Source organism: Astyanax mexicanus, chromosome 8 (genome assembly GCF_023375975.1).
Source record: "Astyanax mexicanus isolate ESR-SI-001 chromosome 8, AstMex3_surface, whole genome shotgun sequence".
In the NCBI taxonomy this organism is placed as follows: domain Eukaryota; kingdom Metazoa; phylum Chordata; class Actinopteri; order Characiformes; family Acestrorhamphidae; genus Astyanax; species Astyanax mexicanus.
This window is the reverse complement of record NC_064415.1, coordinates 6,345,579-6,359,011: the sequence shown is the minus strand read 5'-3', so window position 1 is coordinate 6,359,011 and position 13,433 is coordinate 6,345,579. Positions and strand designations below refer to the sequence as shown.

The following is a 13,433-nucleotide window of genomic DNA, read 5'->3' as shown; positions in this document are numbered from 1 at the left end:
ACCGTTACTCCATTCAGCGTGCACTTCAGAAAATAGCCGCCGGGTCCGACAGCTCCGTGATCAGGTCCCGAGGGTAATCCTAGAATCCCTGGGGCCACCGTAACCCTCACTTGGTGGTCCCAGCTCCGTTTCCCCGACCGGCCGCACTGCGCTCGCTTGTGGCCACGCCCCCCGCAATGCCAGCACTCCAGTTGTGCATCAGGCCGGCTCCGCCTCCATCTCGGTGGATCATGGGCTCCGGGCGACGCCCCCCACGGTCCCGGATGGCTGGACAGGATGAGTTCGGACCGCTCAGCCACCTCCACCGCGGCCTCCAGGGTCTGCGGGTCGGCCAGTCTCACATGTTTGCGCAGCTCGCCTGGCTCCAGGGCGCGCAGGAAATTATCCAGCGCGAGACTTCTCTGAGCCGCTCGCGGGAATGCCGGATAAGCTTGGCGGGTTAGCAGAGCCATCTCAGATGCCAGCACGCCCAAAGTCTCTCCCCGCTGCCGGCGCCGGTCCGCCACTAGCATTTTGGCGGCCGCCTCGGAAGGTTGACGGCTGAAGCGGGTTCTCAGCGCCCGTGTCAAGTCAGACAGCTCGCAGCGGCACTCCGCGGGGAGCCGATCAGCACCCTCAGTGCGTCTCCCTGCAGCGCCAGACAGAGGTTGGCCGCCGTCTCAGCATCCGTCCAGCCCGCACGCGAAACCCAACTGCCACACACATTACAAACACAGCCAGGTCACTCAACCCCCTACTCACCTACTTTATGGTGAGTGCCCTAACCGGCACCCATCTGCATAGCCCCTCCCCATAACCTAGGAAACGGGGGAGGGGCCAACTACGTAGGCTAGGGCACACAGCACACATCCACACACACAGACACACAGAGGCGGGCACACACAGGCATACAGCAGCCACACACACACACACACAGACGCCACAGTATTTTTGTTACTGAATGTTACCTACTTCATATATCTATTAATTTTAAGACAAGACTATTTATTTTTTAATAAATAATAATATGATATGGTCTGAATTTGAAATGGAACTTATTTATATTAAGAAATGTATGAATAAAGTATAAATAATGTCCAAGGGACAAACTACACACTTATGGATAAATAATTTTTACTATCCCAAACTAACAAAACTATACAAAGTATGAACCTAATCGTAGATAGAAGGTAGTGCAGTAACACAGAATAAATAATGTAAAAGGGATAGCCGGTGTCGTATCTGCTGTTGTCCATTTTAACAGCAATGGACATTAAATATGATTGATTACATTGATTACATGATTAATCTATTTAAATGTCCATTGCTGATTACATTGTTGAGTTTGTCATTGTACATATTTCTGATTTCTCAGTTTAAAAAAGTAAAAATTACACAGACTTTTCATGAAATCAATGTGTTGTTGGAAAATCAGAATCTGATTTTAAAACATCCCCCAAACCCCCATCAGTGTAATTATATCAGTTAACATGATGAAATGAATGCTTTTGACTACAATACGATAATCAAAACTCAAAGCTCATGAAAAAAAGGAATTACATGTACAGAAAGGTTTGCTAAATAAATATTGTAAATTACTGCATTCTTTAGCTGCTAATGACTAAAACTGCAGTTCTGTCTCAGTGTTTAAATTGCTGATATTAACTTTCTGGAACTATTGGAGCTCCTCATGGGTCTCGAGAACACCAAGCATTTAGGACTTCCGCTGTAGCGACTCTCTCTCTATACGGCTCTGACACTAGCTAGCTAACTGATTATATTATATAAAAGAGAGAGAGCGAAATAGAGAGAAAGAAGGAGAGAGAAAGTGAGAGAGAAATTAGGCTAAATAGCAGAACATAAGCTGGTTATAAACTGACACACAGCAGAGGAGCTGAGGAGCTCAGTTCCCCAGAACCTGCAGAGCTTCAGACACAGCTGCAGAGAACGGCTTCACTTCAGCTTCAACTGGATCCAAACTGGACAGATAAGTGAATCTATCTGACTGACTTTAGTAAAGAGCAGTGGAGCTTGTTAGACGGAGTTTTACTGTCTAGTAGCCTCTGTGTTAGCTAACGCTAACAGACTAGCTAACGCTAACAGGCTAGCTAATGCTAACCGGCAAGCTAACGCTAACAGACTAGCTAACGCTAACAGACTAGCTAACGCTAACCGACTAGCTAACGCTAACAGACTCAAGTAACGTTACATAGATACTGCTAAAATGCAAGCTAACGCTAACAGGGTAGGTAACGCTAACCGGCAAGCTAACGCTAAGCAGCTAGCTAATGCTAACCGTTTGCTTTGGCTCAGTTAACCTACAGGAGAGAAACTCCTGTTTATGATTTAAACTATAGAACAGTGTGTGCTGAATCCAAACGCTCAATACAGCCAAACAATTAAACAGTGGGGAAATCCCAGCTCCCTAACTAGTAAATATAGCCTTCGTATTTATATTACATTATGTGTTCATCTCGTAAATATAATATACTGCATGTTTTGAAGGCATTATTAATTGGGACTCGATAAAACGCAGAATGTATTTTTTTATTATTTACAAAAAAATAGTTAGCTAAGCTTTCTAACTCCATCATTGATTTCACTGATTGAGTAAATACTGCGGTAATAAGAAGCTCTAAATATCAGTTAATTGGTTAAGTTACCCACTGTTGTTACCGGATTCAGCGTTTTACCGGGCCCATTATAAGTGTGGGTGTGGTACTGAATCAGGTATAAATTATAGAGAATATTAAATGTGTGTCTTTGTGCTAAAATGTGTGTGTAGTGTGTAAACAAAAAGTGATTAGGTTGGTGTGGGCTATTGTAATGCAGGTGTCTGGTGTGGCCGCTGTAATGAGTAAATGGCAAATTCTGTTGTTAGGTACTTTACTTAAGTTGTTTTATTTATTATTATTACAGATGACAGCCACACTCCCCTGGATATCTTTAAAATGTACTTTCCAGAGGATGCTCTGGCAGGAAGGAATAACCTGGACAGTTTACACAGGAAAGAACTACTTTCCCACAGACCAGATTCTCTTATTACTCTGTAATGTCACTGACTGACTGAGGTAAGATAAAATTGTTGTAATTTTATGTGTCAGGATTTTACCCATATTCTGTGTGTTAAATAATCTGTAAAAAGAGTTTTCATTGCCTCTTTTTTCTTCCACTGCACACTTTCCAAATGTAAAAGTGTCTCAAACATTCAATGTTTGAGCCATTAGAATTCAAGTGAGTTTAGAGTACTAAACCTTTTAAATAGCGTAATTCCAGATAGCTTAACTGTGTATTATTATTATTGTGAATATATGGGGAGAGAACAAGCTAAAAATCAGTTGTGACCAAATATTGGCTTTAAATATCGGTCACCTGCCACTTGTGATCTTTAAATATTAGCATCGTCATCAGCAATAAAAAAAAAACAATAAAGGTTGATCACTAGTCTATACGTTCCTCTATATACACACAGCACTAAGGAGTGGTTCAGAGGGAGCTGTGCCATGTGTGGCTGTGCTGGGGGTGTGTGATGAGATGTTGGAAATTAAAAAAAAAAGCGTAAATCAGATTGATTCACACAGCATATAATTTGAAATGTCGTAAGTTCTTCGAGTCTACTGATTTTCAAGCTTCTAGCTAAAAAACTGTGACCTGCAGAGCCTTTTAAATTTTTTGTCCAAAACTTTTAAATGTATTCCTATGGGAAAATGTTTAGCTGAAAAATGCCCGCTGTAAGAAAACCGTACAAAGTATTGTTCCAAAAAGCACAAGCAACGTAATTCAGTGGTTGTAACATGAAAGCAGTAGGAGGAGAAGCATATAGAAAAACGCAGATATAATAATAATAAGAAGAAGATTTTTTCCAAGCCAACTTAATAATTCTCAATCACAGTGGATATAAGTTGCCTAGCTGGTGAACTATCTCTGTTTTGTGTGTGAAAGCTGGTTAGCTATGCTAGTGTAAATAAGGTTAAATAAGCTGTTAGAATGCTCGGTTAGCATATCTAGCTACTTTATGATCAGTGTTCACAGCAGTAGCTACTTCAGACTGCATTTACTTTAAATATGATTCGACCAGAAACCACTTAATATGAACTGCATATACTACTACTACACACACCCACACACACACACAGACACAGAGTGAGTTGACCGCAGTGTTTTAAAGGAACTGGGAGCTGAATGATCAGGGAGGTCAGTCAGATCTGGATTATAAGATTTTAAACATATTAAACTATATAAGTCAGTTCAGAATGGCGTGTTATATATTAATATATATATATATATATATATATATATATTTTACTACTACTCAGTATTAATCTAAACTGATGGGCTGTATTATTTATAATAACATAAATATTGAATCAGTATTGTCTAAATGTCAGCTTTAAGAGACTTGAGTAGCTGAACAGATTTTAGTCCTGTCTCTGTTTCTCTTTCTTTAATGCTCAGGACCCCACAGGACTGCAGTAACACTGATTAGCATGGTGGTGGTGTATGAGGTGTTAGTGGGTGTTGTGCTGGTACGAGTGGATCAGACACAGCAGTGCTGCTGGAGTTTTTAAACACACTCCTGCAGCTCTGAAAGGGCGTGTTAATGAGCTGATTATTTGGGTGTTTGAGAGGTTCAAGCTGCCAATGTTGGGTTCATGAACACCTTTGTTGAGTCCAAATTCCATCTGATTGTTGTGTCTTATCTCGTCTACTCTTTTGAATATTCGGTGCAATTACACATTCTCACCAGAGAGGTCTCCAAATCCCCAAATCTCACAAACATGCAGTCTGTTCCTTTAAGTGAGAGTGAAAGTAAAATCTGATCCTTTCCGGTTTTCCCTGCAGGGTATGTGTGAGTGTGAATCGGTGTGTGTCGTGTCTGGATCTACAGTTTTGTCATTAATGTAAGTTTTCCTGAGTCTCTACAATAATTCCTGTTTGAGTCAGACAGTGTGAGTATTGTTATCTTGGCTAATAAGAAGAATTACAGGATAGTTCTGTTCACTTCTCTCCAACCAGGAAACAAAATCTTCACACTGTAAAATGGCAGAAGCCAATGTTTCACTGGCTCAGGATGAGTTCAGCTGTTCAGTCTGTCTGGATCTCCTGAAGAATCCAGTGGCTATTCCCTGTGGACACAGTTTCTGTATGGTGTGTATTAATGGGTTCTGGGATGAGGAGGATCAGAAGGAGATCTACAGCTGCCCTCACTGCAGACACACCTTCACCTCAAGACCTGTCGTGAGTAAAAACACCATGCTGGCTGAGGTGGTGGAGAAACTGAAGAAGACGAGACTCCAGGCTGCTCCTCCTGATCACTCTTCTGCTGATCCTGAAGATGTGGAGTGTGATTCCTGTACTGGGAGAAAACACAAAGCCGTCCAGTCCTGCCTGGTGTGTCTGGCCTCTTTCTGTGAAGCTCACCTCCAGCCTCACTACCAATCTCCAGCCTTTAAGAAGCACAAGCTGGTCAAAGCCTCCAGACGACTCCAGGAGCAGATCTGCTCTCAGCACGATAAACTGCTGGAGGTTTACTGTCGCTCAGACCAGCAGTGTATCTGCATGCTGTGTATGCTGGATAATCATAAAGCACATGATGCTGTATCAATCGCAGCAGAAAGATCTAAGAAACAGGTAAAATACGATGCTATGATTCTATACAGCCTGGTGAAAAAATATATATACTTAATTGTACTTAAAACATATTGAGAAATGTCTAAGTATGCTGTAAATATACTAACAGATTGATGTACTTACTTAAAATATATTAAAAGCACATTAATATTATGCTTTTATCAAATGTTTGCCATTAGAATTCTCAACACTTGTTATAAACAACTGCTCCTCCTACAGTTTAGTCTTGGTGAATGATGTTTTTTAATTCTTTTTTTTTTTTTTAAAGCAACAGTTGGTGGAAATGCAGAACAAATTCCAGGAGAGGATCCAGGAGAGGGAGCAGGAGCTTCAGGAACTGAGGAAGGCTGTAGAGTCTCACAAAGTGAGTTTGGTTTCAGTGAATTGCAGATTTAGTAGAATACTATGGAGAAAAATACGGTGAAATAAATTTTTGCAACTTGTGATGTCTGGTAGTGGGTTAGCCATGATGCTAACAACCAGCATTAATGGAATACCAGCTACAATTCTAACAGACACAGCAAACTAGGTGTGGCAATGATGTAGCAGGTTAGCCATGATGCTAACAGTCAGCATCAATGGGATTAGAGCTACAATTCTAACAGACCAGAGACTGTAAAAAAAGATGGACGCCGTGTCGCTGTTGCCATTCATTCAATGAAAACGAAGCCAAAATCTTCCTCCATGTTGGCGATCCTGAAACCCGAGTCTGCGCAGTAGAGACCAGAGGAGGGAGAAAGCCTGTTGAGAGACAGCCTACTCATTTAAATAACCCCGCCCCTGAGGGCTGCCTCGAGGTCACAGGCAGCAGAGCGGTGCGGAGCGGAGCTGACGGTTTGTTATTTGTCCCGCCCATAACCAGCCCTTTTACAATAACCACACCTTTTTGAATAGCGCTGAATAACATAAAAAAAAAAAAATTCTGTGGGAATATAAAAATGTGATAATATAAACAGAGGTTACACTAGCTGTTGCTTTTACATAATGAAAGAAGAGTTACAGTATATTGGAAAAAAACGCGATTGAAAGTTTTGCCATTGAAACCTATGGGGATGGGTGGGGTTACACAGCTTTCTGCAACCGAACAGCAGGGGGCGCCTGACCTGTGGTGGCTTCACTTTTGAGAGACGATGCTCTGTCCAGCTATACACAGTCTATGTAACAGACACAGCAACCAGTCTTGGCCAGGTTGTAGCTGGTTAGCCTTGATGCTAACAGTCAGCATCAACGAGATTAGAGCTACAGTTCTAACAGACACAGCAGCTGAGCTAGGACTGGGTGCTGCTCCTAACATTCTCCTCTCTCTGTGATTCCACCACCAGCGCTCTGCTCAGACAGCAGTGGAGGACAGTGAGAAGATCTTCACTGAGATGATCCTCTCCATTGAGAGAAGACGCTCTGAGGTGAGGCAGATGATCAGAGATCAGGAGAAAGCTGCAGTGAGTCGAGCTGAAGAACGTCTGAAGAGACTGGAGCAGGAGATCACAGAGCTGAAGAGGAGAGATGCTGATCTGGAGAAGCTCTCACAGACCGATGACACCATTCATTTTGTTCAGGTAAGCTGTGTTTAAGTCCCTGGTAAAGTCAGATTTTATGTAACTCCAAATGATTTGGTGTTGATGCTGCAGCTGGTCAGGTTTAGGTTCAGCAACAGTATGTGCTGAAAGAATGAGGTCAGCTGACCTGAATACCTGAATGTACTGAATATAGACCAGGTTATTCCATCAATGGATTTTTTTCCTTCCCTGATGACACGGCCAGATAATGCATCTTTTCTCTTTGTCTTTGATGTCTTTAAATCTCCTTGTCTCTTTTTAGAGTTTCCAGTCTCTTTTGGCACAGCCAGTATCATCAGATTTACCCACAGTCACTGTCAGTCCTCTCCTCTCATTTGAGGAGGTTGTGGAGTCTGTGTCTCGGCTGAGGGACAAAGTAGAAGACTTCTGCTGTGAGAAGTTTGAGAAGACAGCAAGTGGAGGTAGACTACTGCACGGTGTTTACTCATTTAAATCAATTCAATCAATCAGTTACATGACTATTGCTAAAAGAACACAGATAACATGATGAGATTTAGCACCACTTGGCGATTGCTCTGCAACTTATAAACCATATTATACTCAGCAACTAGGTGTTGGCACACTGATTTCCATATTAGCACACAGATTGCCATATTATACTCAGCAACTGGGGTATTGGCACATATGGCTCAAGCTGAATACCATATTATACTCAGCAACTGAGGTGTAGGCACATGTGGCTGAGGCTGATTCCCATATTATACCCAGAAACCGGGGTATTGGCACATGTGGCTCAGGCTAAATGCCAAATTATACCTAGCTGAGGCTGAGGCTGATTCCCATATTATACCCAGCAACCGGGGTATTGGCACATGTGGCTGAGGCTGATTCCCATATTATACCCAGCAACCGGGGTATTGGCACATGTGGCTGAGGCTGATTGCCATATTGTGGCGGCTCTGGGTTGTGTGTGTGGCTGCCTGTAGGCATGTTCTGTTCTTCTGTGTGTGTGGCCTTATGTGTTCTGTTGTGCTATGTGTGCTGTGTTGCTCTAGCCTACGTAGTTGGTATCTCCCCCGTAACCTAGGGTATGGGGAGGGGCCATGCAGATGGGTGCCGGTTAGGGCACTCACCATAAAGTAAGTGAGTAGTGAGTTTAGTCACTTGGTTCTGTTGGTAGCCTATTTGGGTAGAGTTGGTTTAGCTCTCCTAGTCTTGTTAAAGACTGTAAGTGAGTGGCAAGCCTGTTTAATAAAATGAGCTAGTGAGCATTTACCATGAGTCTCACGGGTCATCCTTCCTCTTCTGCGCCACAATATTATACTCAGCAACCGGGGTGTTGGCACATGTGGCTGAGGCTGATTTCCATATTATACACTGCAATCGAAGAATCTCTAAGAAGCACAGCATGATAAAGTGATCTAAATTATTCTTAACATTCTGCGGGGAATTGTCTTTTGATACTGCTCTGTTCATAAAGTCCTACATGTGAAATTGAATAAAATAAAGATGTAAATTTAATATTCAACATGTAACAAACTGTATACATGTGAAACACATTTACAAAAGCAAACACTGAGTCTTTCTGAGTTAAAACAACTGTTAAACTGTTTCCACAGTGAAGGAAATCCAGATTATTCCTCTTCCTGAACCTCAAAGCAGAAAGGACTTTCTACAGTGTAAGCTTCCCTTCACTTCATATAAACATATTCAGGAAATGCATGGAATTATTGTAAAACATTTGTAACAAATGTAAATCAAAGGGTACCTTCTGTATACCTTATATGTCAAAAGCAATGTGCGCATCTGCATATTTCATAATTTAATAATAGCGGTATTTCAGAACAGTGCAATATTGCAAGTAAAGTACATAATGTTTGTACTTTATTTTTTCTCTTAAAACTGATGTGTCAGAAATCATGGGACAACAGTAAATACATTAATCCTGTAGTATTTTCCCTGGGGATAGCTTGGGAATGCCCACATCTCTATAAGTTGTGAGGTGTTATCTTGTGAGTGAGGAGTGGGTAGTTAGAATGTATTCCTTGATCCACAGTGTGATGTGTGAATCAGGACTACATCATAAAAGGGTAATGATACCGTATTTTTTGCATTATAAGGCGCACTATCAATAAACTCTTTATATTCTGGGCTAATTTCAGACATAAGGCACACCCGATTGTAAGGCACATTATCTGACACTAGAAAGGAACAGGGGTGTTGCCATGTTTCCCTTCTAATTCATGGGATTTCTCTCCTGAAATCTGTTTATTTGGGTGAGTAAAGCACTTCTGTTTATTTACAGTAAGCTTAGATTTAGATTTCCAGATTTCCACTAAGGCTGGGTGCAGCAGCATTAGAAATTAACCGCTAGCTCTAGCTGTGGTTAGCAGCTAATGCCACCTGAAAGCACTACACTGAGGAACCAGTAGCTTGTTTTAACACTGTAAATGCACAGACTACAGTCTGAAAGCGTGGTTAGCAGCTAATGCTGCTCCAGCAGTGCTAGCCCGGGTAAGCAGCAGGCCACAGGCCGATAATACTCACCTCTGAGTGGAGAACGAGCTAGCACTTAGCACTATGCTAGATCCTGTCAGTGTATATTGTGTGTATATCTTCTGTGAGAGGGACAATGCACCAAAGGAAATACAGAGGATTATTATATTATATTTTTTTTTTTTTACCAGATTACTACAGGCTCACACTGGATCCCATGACAGCAAATCAGCACCTCCACCTGTCTGAGAAGAACAGAGTGGTGATCTGCAGTGATAAAGCACAGACACTTCCGTACCATCCTAAGAGGTTCAGCTATTACCTGCAGGTTCTGTGTAGAGAGAGTGTGAGCGGACGCTGCTACTGGGAGGTGGACTGGAGAGGATCTACAGGGGTTTCGGTAGCTGTGGCGTATAAAAGCATCAGCAGGAAGGGGAAAAGTATCGAGTGTCTGTTGGGACAAAGCGATCAGTCATGGCGGCTGTTCTGCTCTCCCTCCGGTTACTCGTTCAGACACGGTAAATCAGAAGCCGAGATCCAGGCGCTGCCCGTCTCCTCTAGAATAGGAGTGTATGTGGATCACAGGGCAGGAACTCTGTCCTTCTACAGCATCTCTGATACCATGACCCTCATCCACAGAGTCCAGACCACCTTCACTCAGCCGCTCTACGCTGGGTTTGTGATTTGTTCGGGATCAGTCGTTAAAATGTGCAGCGCAGACGAAGAACTGAAATGATCAAAAGTCCAGGTTTTAGATGCGACATTAAGATAGCAATGTGCCAAAGTCTGAGTGCACCTGGCTCTTAAAGGGAATGGCAAGTGATACACTGATAGGTTTATTAAATATAACGTCCAAAACACTCCCATAACTAATTAAGATAATTTGTGAATTAGAGAATCATGCTTTTTGTGCATGTTGAGACATGCAAGGTGTACTTTTCCTGTTGTTACAATAGCAAAGACACATTGAAACGCCCAAAGTCAAGCTGCATGGTGCACAATTGACAGCTCGCCTATAGATCTACAGATATATATGTAATTATTTCTTGCAAATGTCCATCAGGACAAATGTGATAAAACTACCCTTAGATGCATAGTTTACACTGGTATTTTCTATTTTATACAAACCTAAATGTTTGTATCATCTGATTGTTGTTTCTAGACAATAAATGTTAATGATGTGCTGATGTAAATATAAATTGATTTTTTCCTAGATATTATTACAATGAGCTCTTTAATCAGTATATGGGAGCTGACTTTTAATATGAAATCTGTATTTCAGTGACATCAGTGGCGGACTTAGCAATTTCGGGGCTCAAGGTGAATTTAGCTAGGGGGCCCATCAACATTAATATGCGAGAAATAAGTTTCCGATAGAACACCATTGTATGGCAAAAAGGAAAACATTTATTTAAAAAAATAGTTTAAAAAAATTGAAGCTTTCAATGCTAATTGTACTTTTTACTGTTTGATCAATAAAATACTAAAAATATTTACAATGAATAAAAAATTAATATAAAATAAAAACTAATTTAAAACACAATCAAAAGCTATCTAATAGTGTGCAGAATAATATCAGTTTCAGTTAGTTTCAGTTTCAAATAATTGAAACAGCTCCCCAAAACCTCAACCTATCCTTTATATTTGACAATATTTAATTAACTTTACAGGTCCTCACTCATCTTAATTTATTGAACTAAACTGAGTTTTCAAATTATTTCTAGCCTCGCGCTGAAAAAGAGAGAGAGAGAGAGAGAGCGCAGCGCAGTGACTCGCGGAGCATTTTGCCTGATTTCTCTTATCAATAAATATGTGAATTTAATATATTTTAATACCATATATTTTATTTCACTTGATAGGACCTTATTTATTAAAAAGTTTTTTTTAATCGCAATGCCGCGCGCGCTTTCCTTGTGACTGACAGTAAACTGTTTGATCCAGCTGTTATATTATATTATGTAATATTAATACCATTTTAACGTTTTTCGTTTCTATGTTTTGAAATTCGTTAGATTATATTTTTGTCAACATTTTGGGTTTATTTTCTTTTGTTATTTTTCTAATAACAATAAAATTTACATAATTTAAAGTAAGTCAATAGTTACTTTTACTGGTGACTAGTAACTTTTATAGGGGGGTAACACCGTTAGTAACTAGTAAATATAACTGATTACTTTTTCAAAGTAAGGTGCCCAACACTGGTTGACAATGAGCAAGTTTCCCAACACACAACAGCAGGCTTATTCTATTTGCATGAATAACATGAAATGTTTAAAATTAATACAGACATGTAGAAAGAAAACGAAGACAAGCTGTAACCTAGATATAAAAAATAATATCCTAATAATAATATAATAATAATATAATAATAATATAATAATAATAATAAATAATATAATAATATGCCAATTAGGTATATTTATAGCAGTGGGGTATTTTAATTTTCATCCCTGACTCTAATTCATGTAAGTTATATACCTGATTTGATCTTTTTCCGTACAATCCCTGCTAAAGTTTTAGGTGAAGGAGACCTAAAGAAGGTCAGTGCATGTTTCGGGAAAAACAAAAAAGTGGGCGTGGCACCGCCTTGGTTACCATCCATCCCGATGTTGGGTCATAAACCCTAGAACAGCACCTCCTCCTCCTCCACCAAAACATTCGGGTCCGGTGGTGTTGACACACTAAAAAAGCTAATCTGTTTTGGAAGAGCATCTGTTTTTAGTTTAGCCTCTTCCTTCTTTTTTCTTTTCATGGCTTCGCTCACAACCCACTTGTACACTTAATTTCACCTTAATTCCGTCTTTCACAAGCAGCGTGTCCGCCGTTCACCGGCATGGCCACATGGCATGACTGGAATATTCCATTTTAACGGGAAAGAGAGGGGGTGTGGACGGAACTGTATTTCTTTGTAATTTATTGTGTTGTCTTTGTTTCCATTTTTAACATACAAGAATCACCATTTCTGAACGCACTATCTGCGAATTACTGTTCAAAGGGCCCCAATTACCAGCTGTAGGCATATGGGAAGTTTGCAGCTAGTCAGGGGGCCCCAACAGTGGGCTGCAGTGGGAGGGGCCCAAGGCAGTTGCCTAGCAATGCCTCTATGCAAAGACCACCTCTGAGTGACATATATATATATATATATATTGACTGCAAATGTGCATCAGGACAGAAGTGATAAAACTACTATAAGACACATGGTTTACACTGGTATTTCCTTTTTTGCAAAACTAAATGTTTATACCGGATGTGATTGTTATTTCTAGACAATGAATGTAAATGATGTGCTGAAATATTAATATAAAATAAATATAAAGTGATTTATTCCTAGATAACATTAAAATCAGTATATTTTATATTTCTGATGAGTAGAAAAGAAATTTGTGCATTGGTTTACAAATGGGTTACAAACATACATAGGCAAATGCAATAACAATATGTCCACTTCCTTGTTTATGCACTCATTATTCATTATTATTAATTCTCATTATACAGGCTATTCTGTAGTTTCTATAATAATTACTGACTATAGTCCTGTATCTGTTTCTCTACATACTTTATTAAAATTATCCTTCTTTCACCATACCAGCTCATACCAGCTGAAAAACTGGAAATGGGTGTGGAAATAAGGAAGTGGTCATAATATTATGGATGATTGGTGTATAATCAAACTATTTGCATTATATTTAATAAAGATAATTCCATATTTTAATACAGTATATGCATCGTGTTCTCATTTCTTCATCTCAAACCCACCCCTTTAAGTTTCTCCCAGTTTAGGATACACCAGAGTATCCAACCCAGGAAGAC

General features: G+C 40.3%; 2 protein-coding genes across 2 annotated transcripts in view; both read left to right on the top strand.

Annotated features, from left to right (window-relative positions):
- Positions 1-13,433, top strand: part of LOC125803813 (E3 ubiquitin/ISG15 ligase TRIM25-like) — a 269,398-nt gene that overhangs the window by 42,125 nt on the left and 213,840 nt on the right. The window lies entirely within an intron of this gene.
- Positions 5,006-10,440, top strand: LOC111189793 (E3 ubiquitin/ISG15 ligase TRIM25-like). The gene is made up of 6 exons (XM_049482121.1): positions 5,006-5,610; positions 5,879-5,974; positions 6,933-7,166; positions 7,429-7,588; positions 8,747-8,806; positions 9,815-10,440. Exons 1-6 carry the CDS (start codon positions 5,020-5,022, stop codon positions 10,357-10,359), a joined length of 1,686 nt encoding a protein of 561 aa, XP_049338078.1. The 5' UTR covers positions 5,006-5,019; the 3' UTR covers positions 10,360-10,440.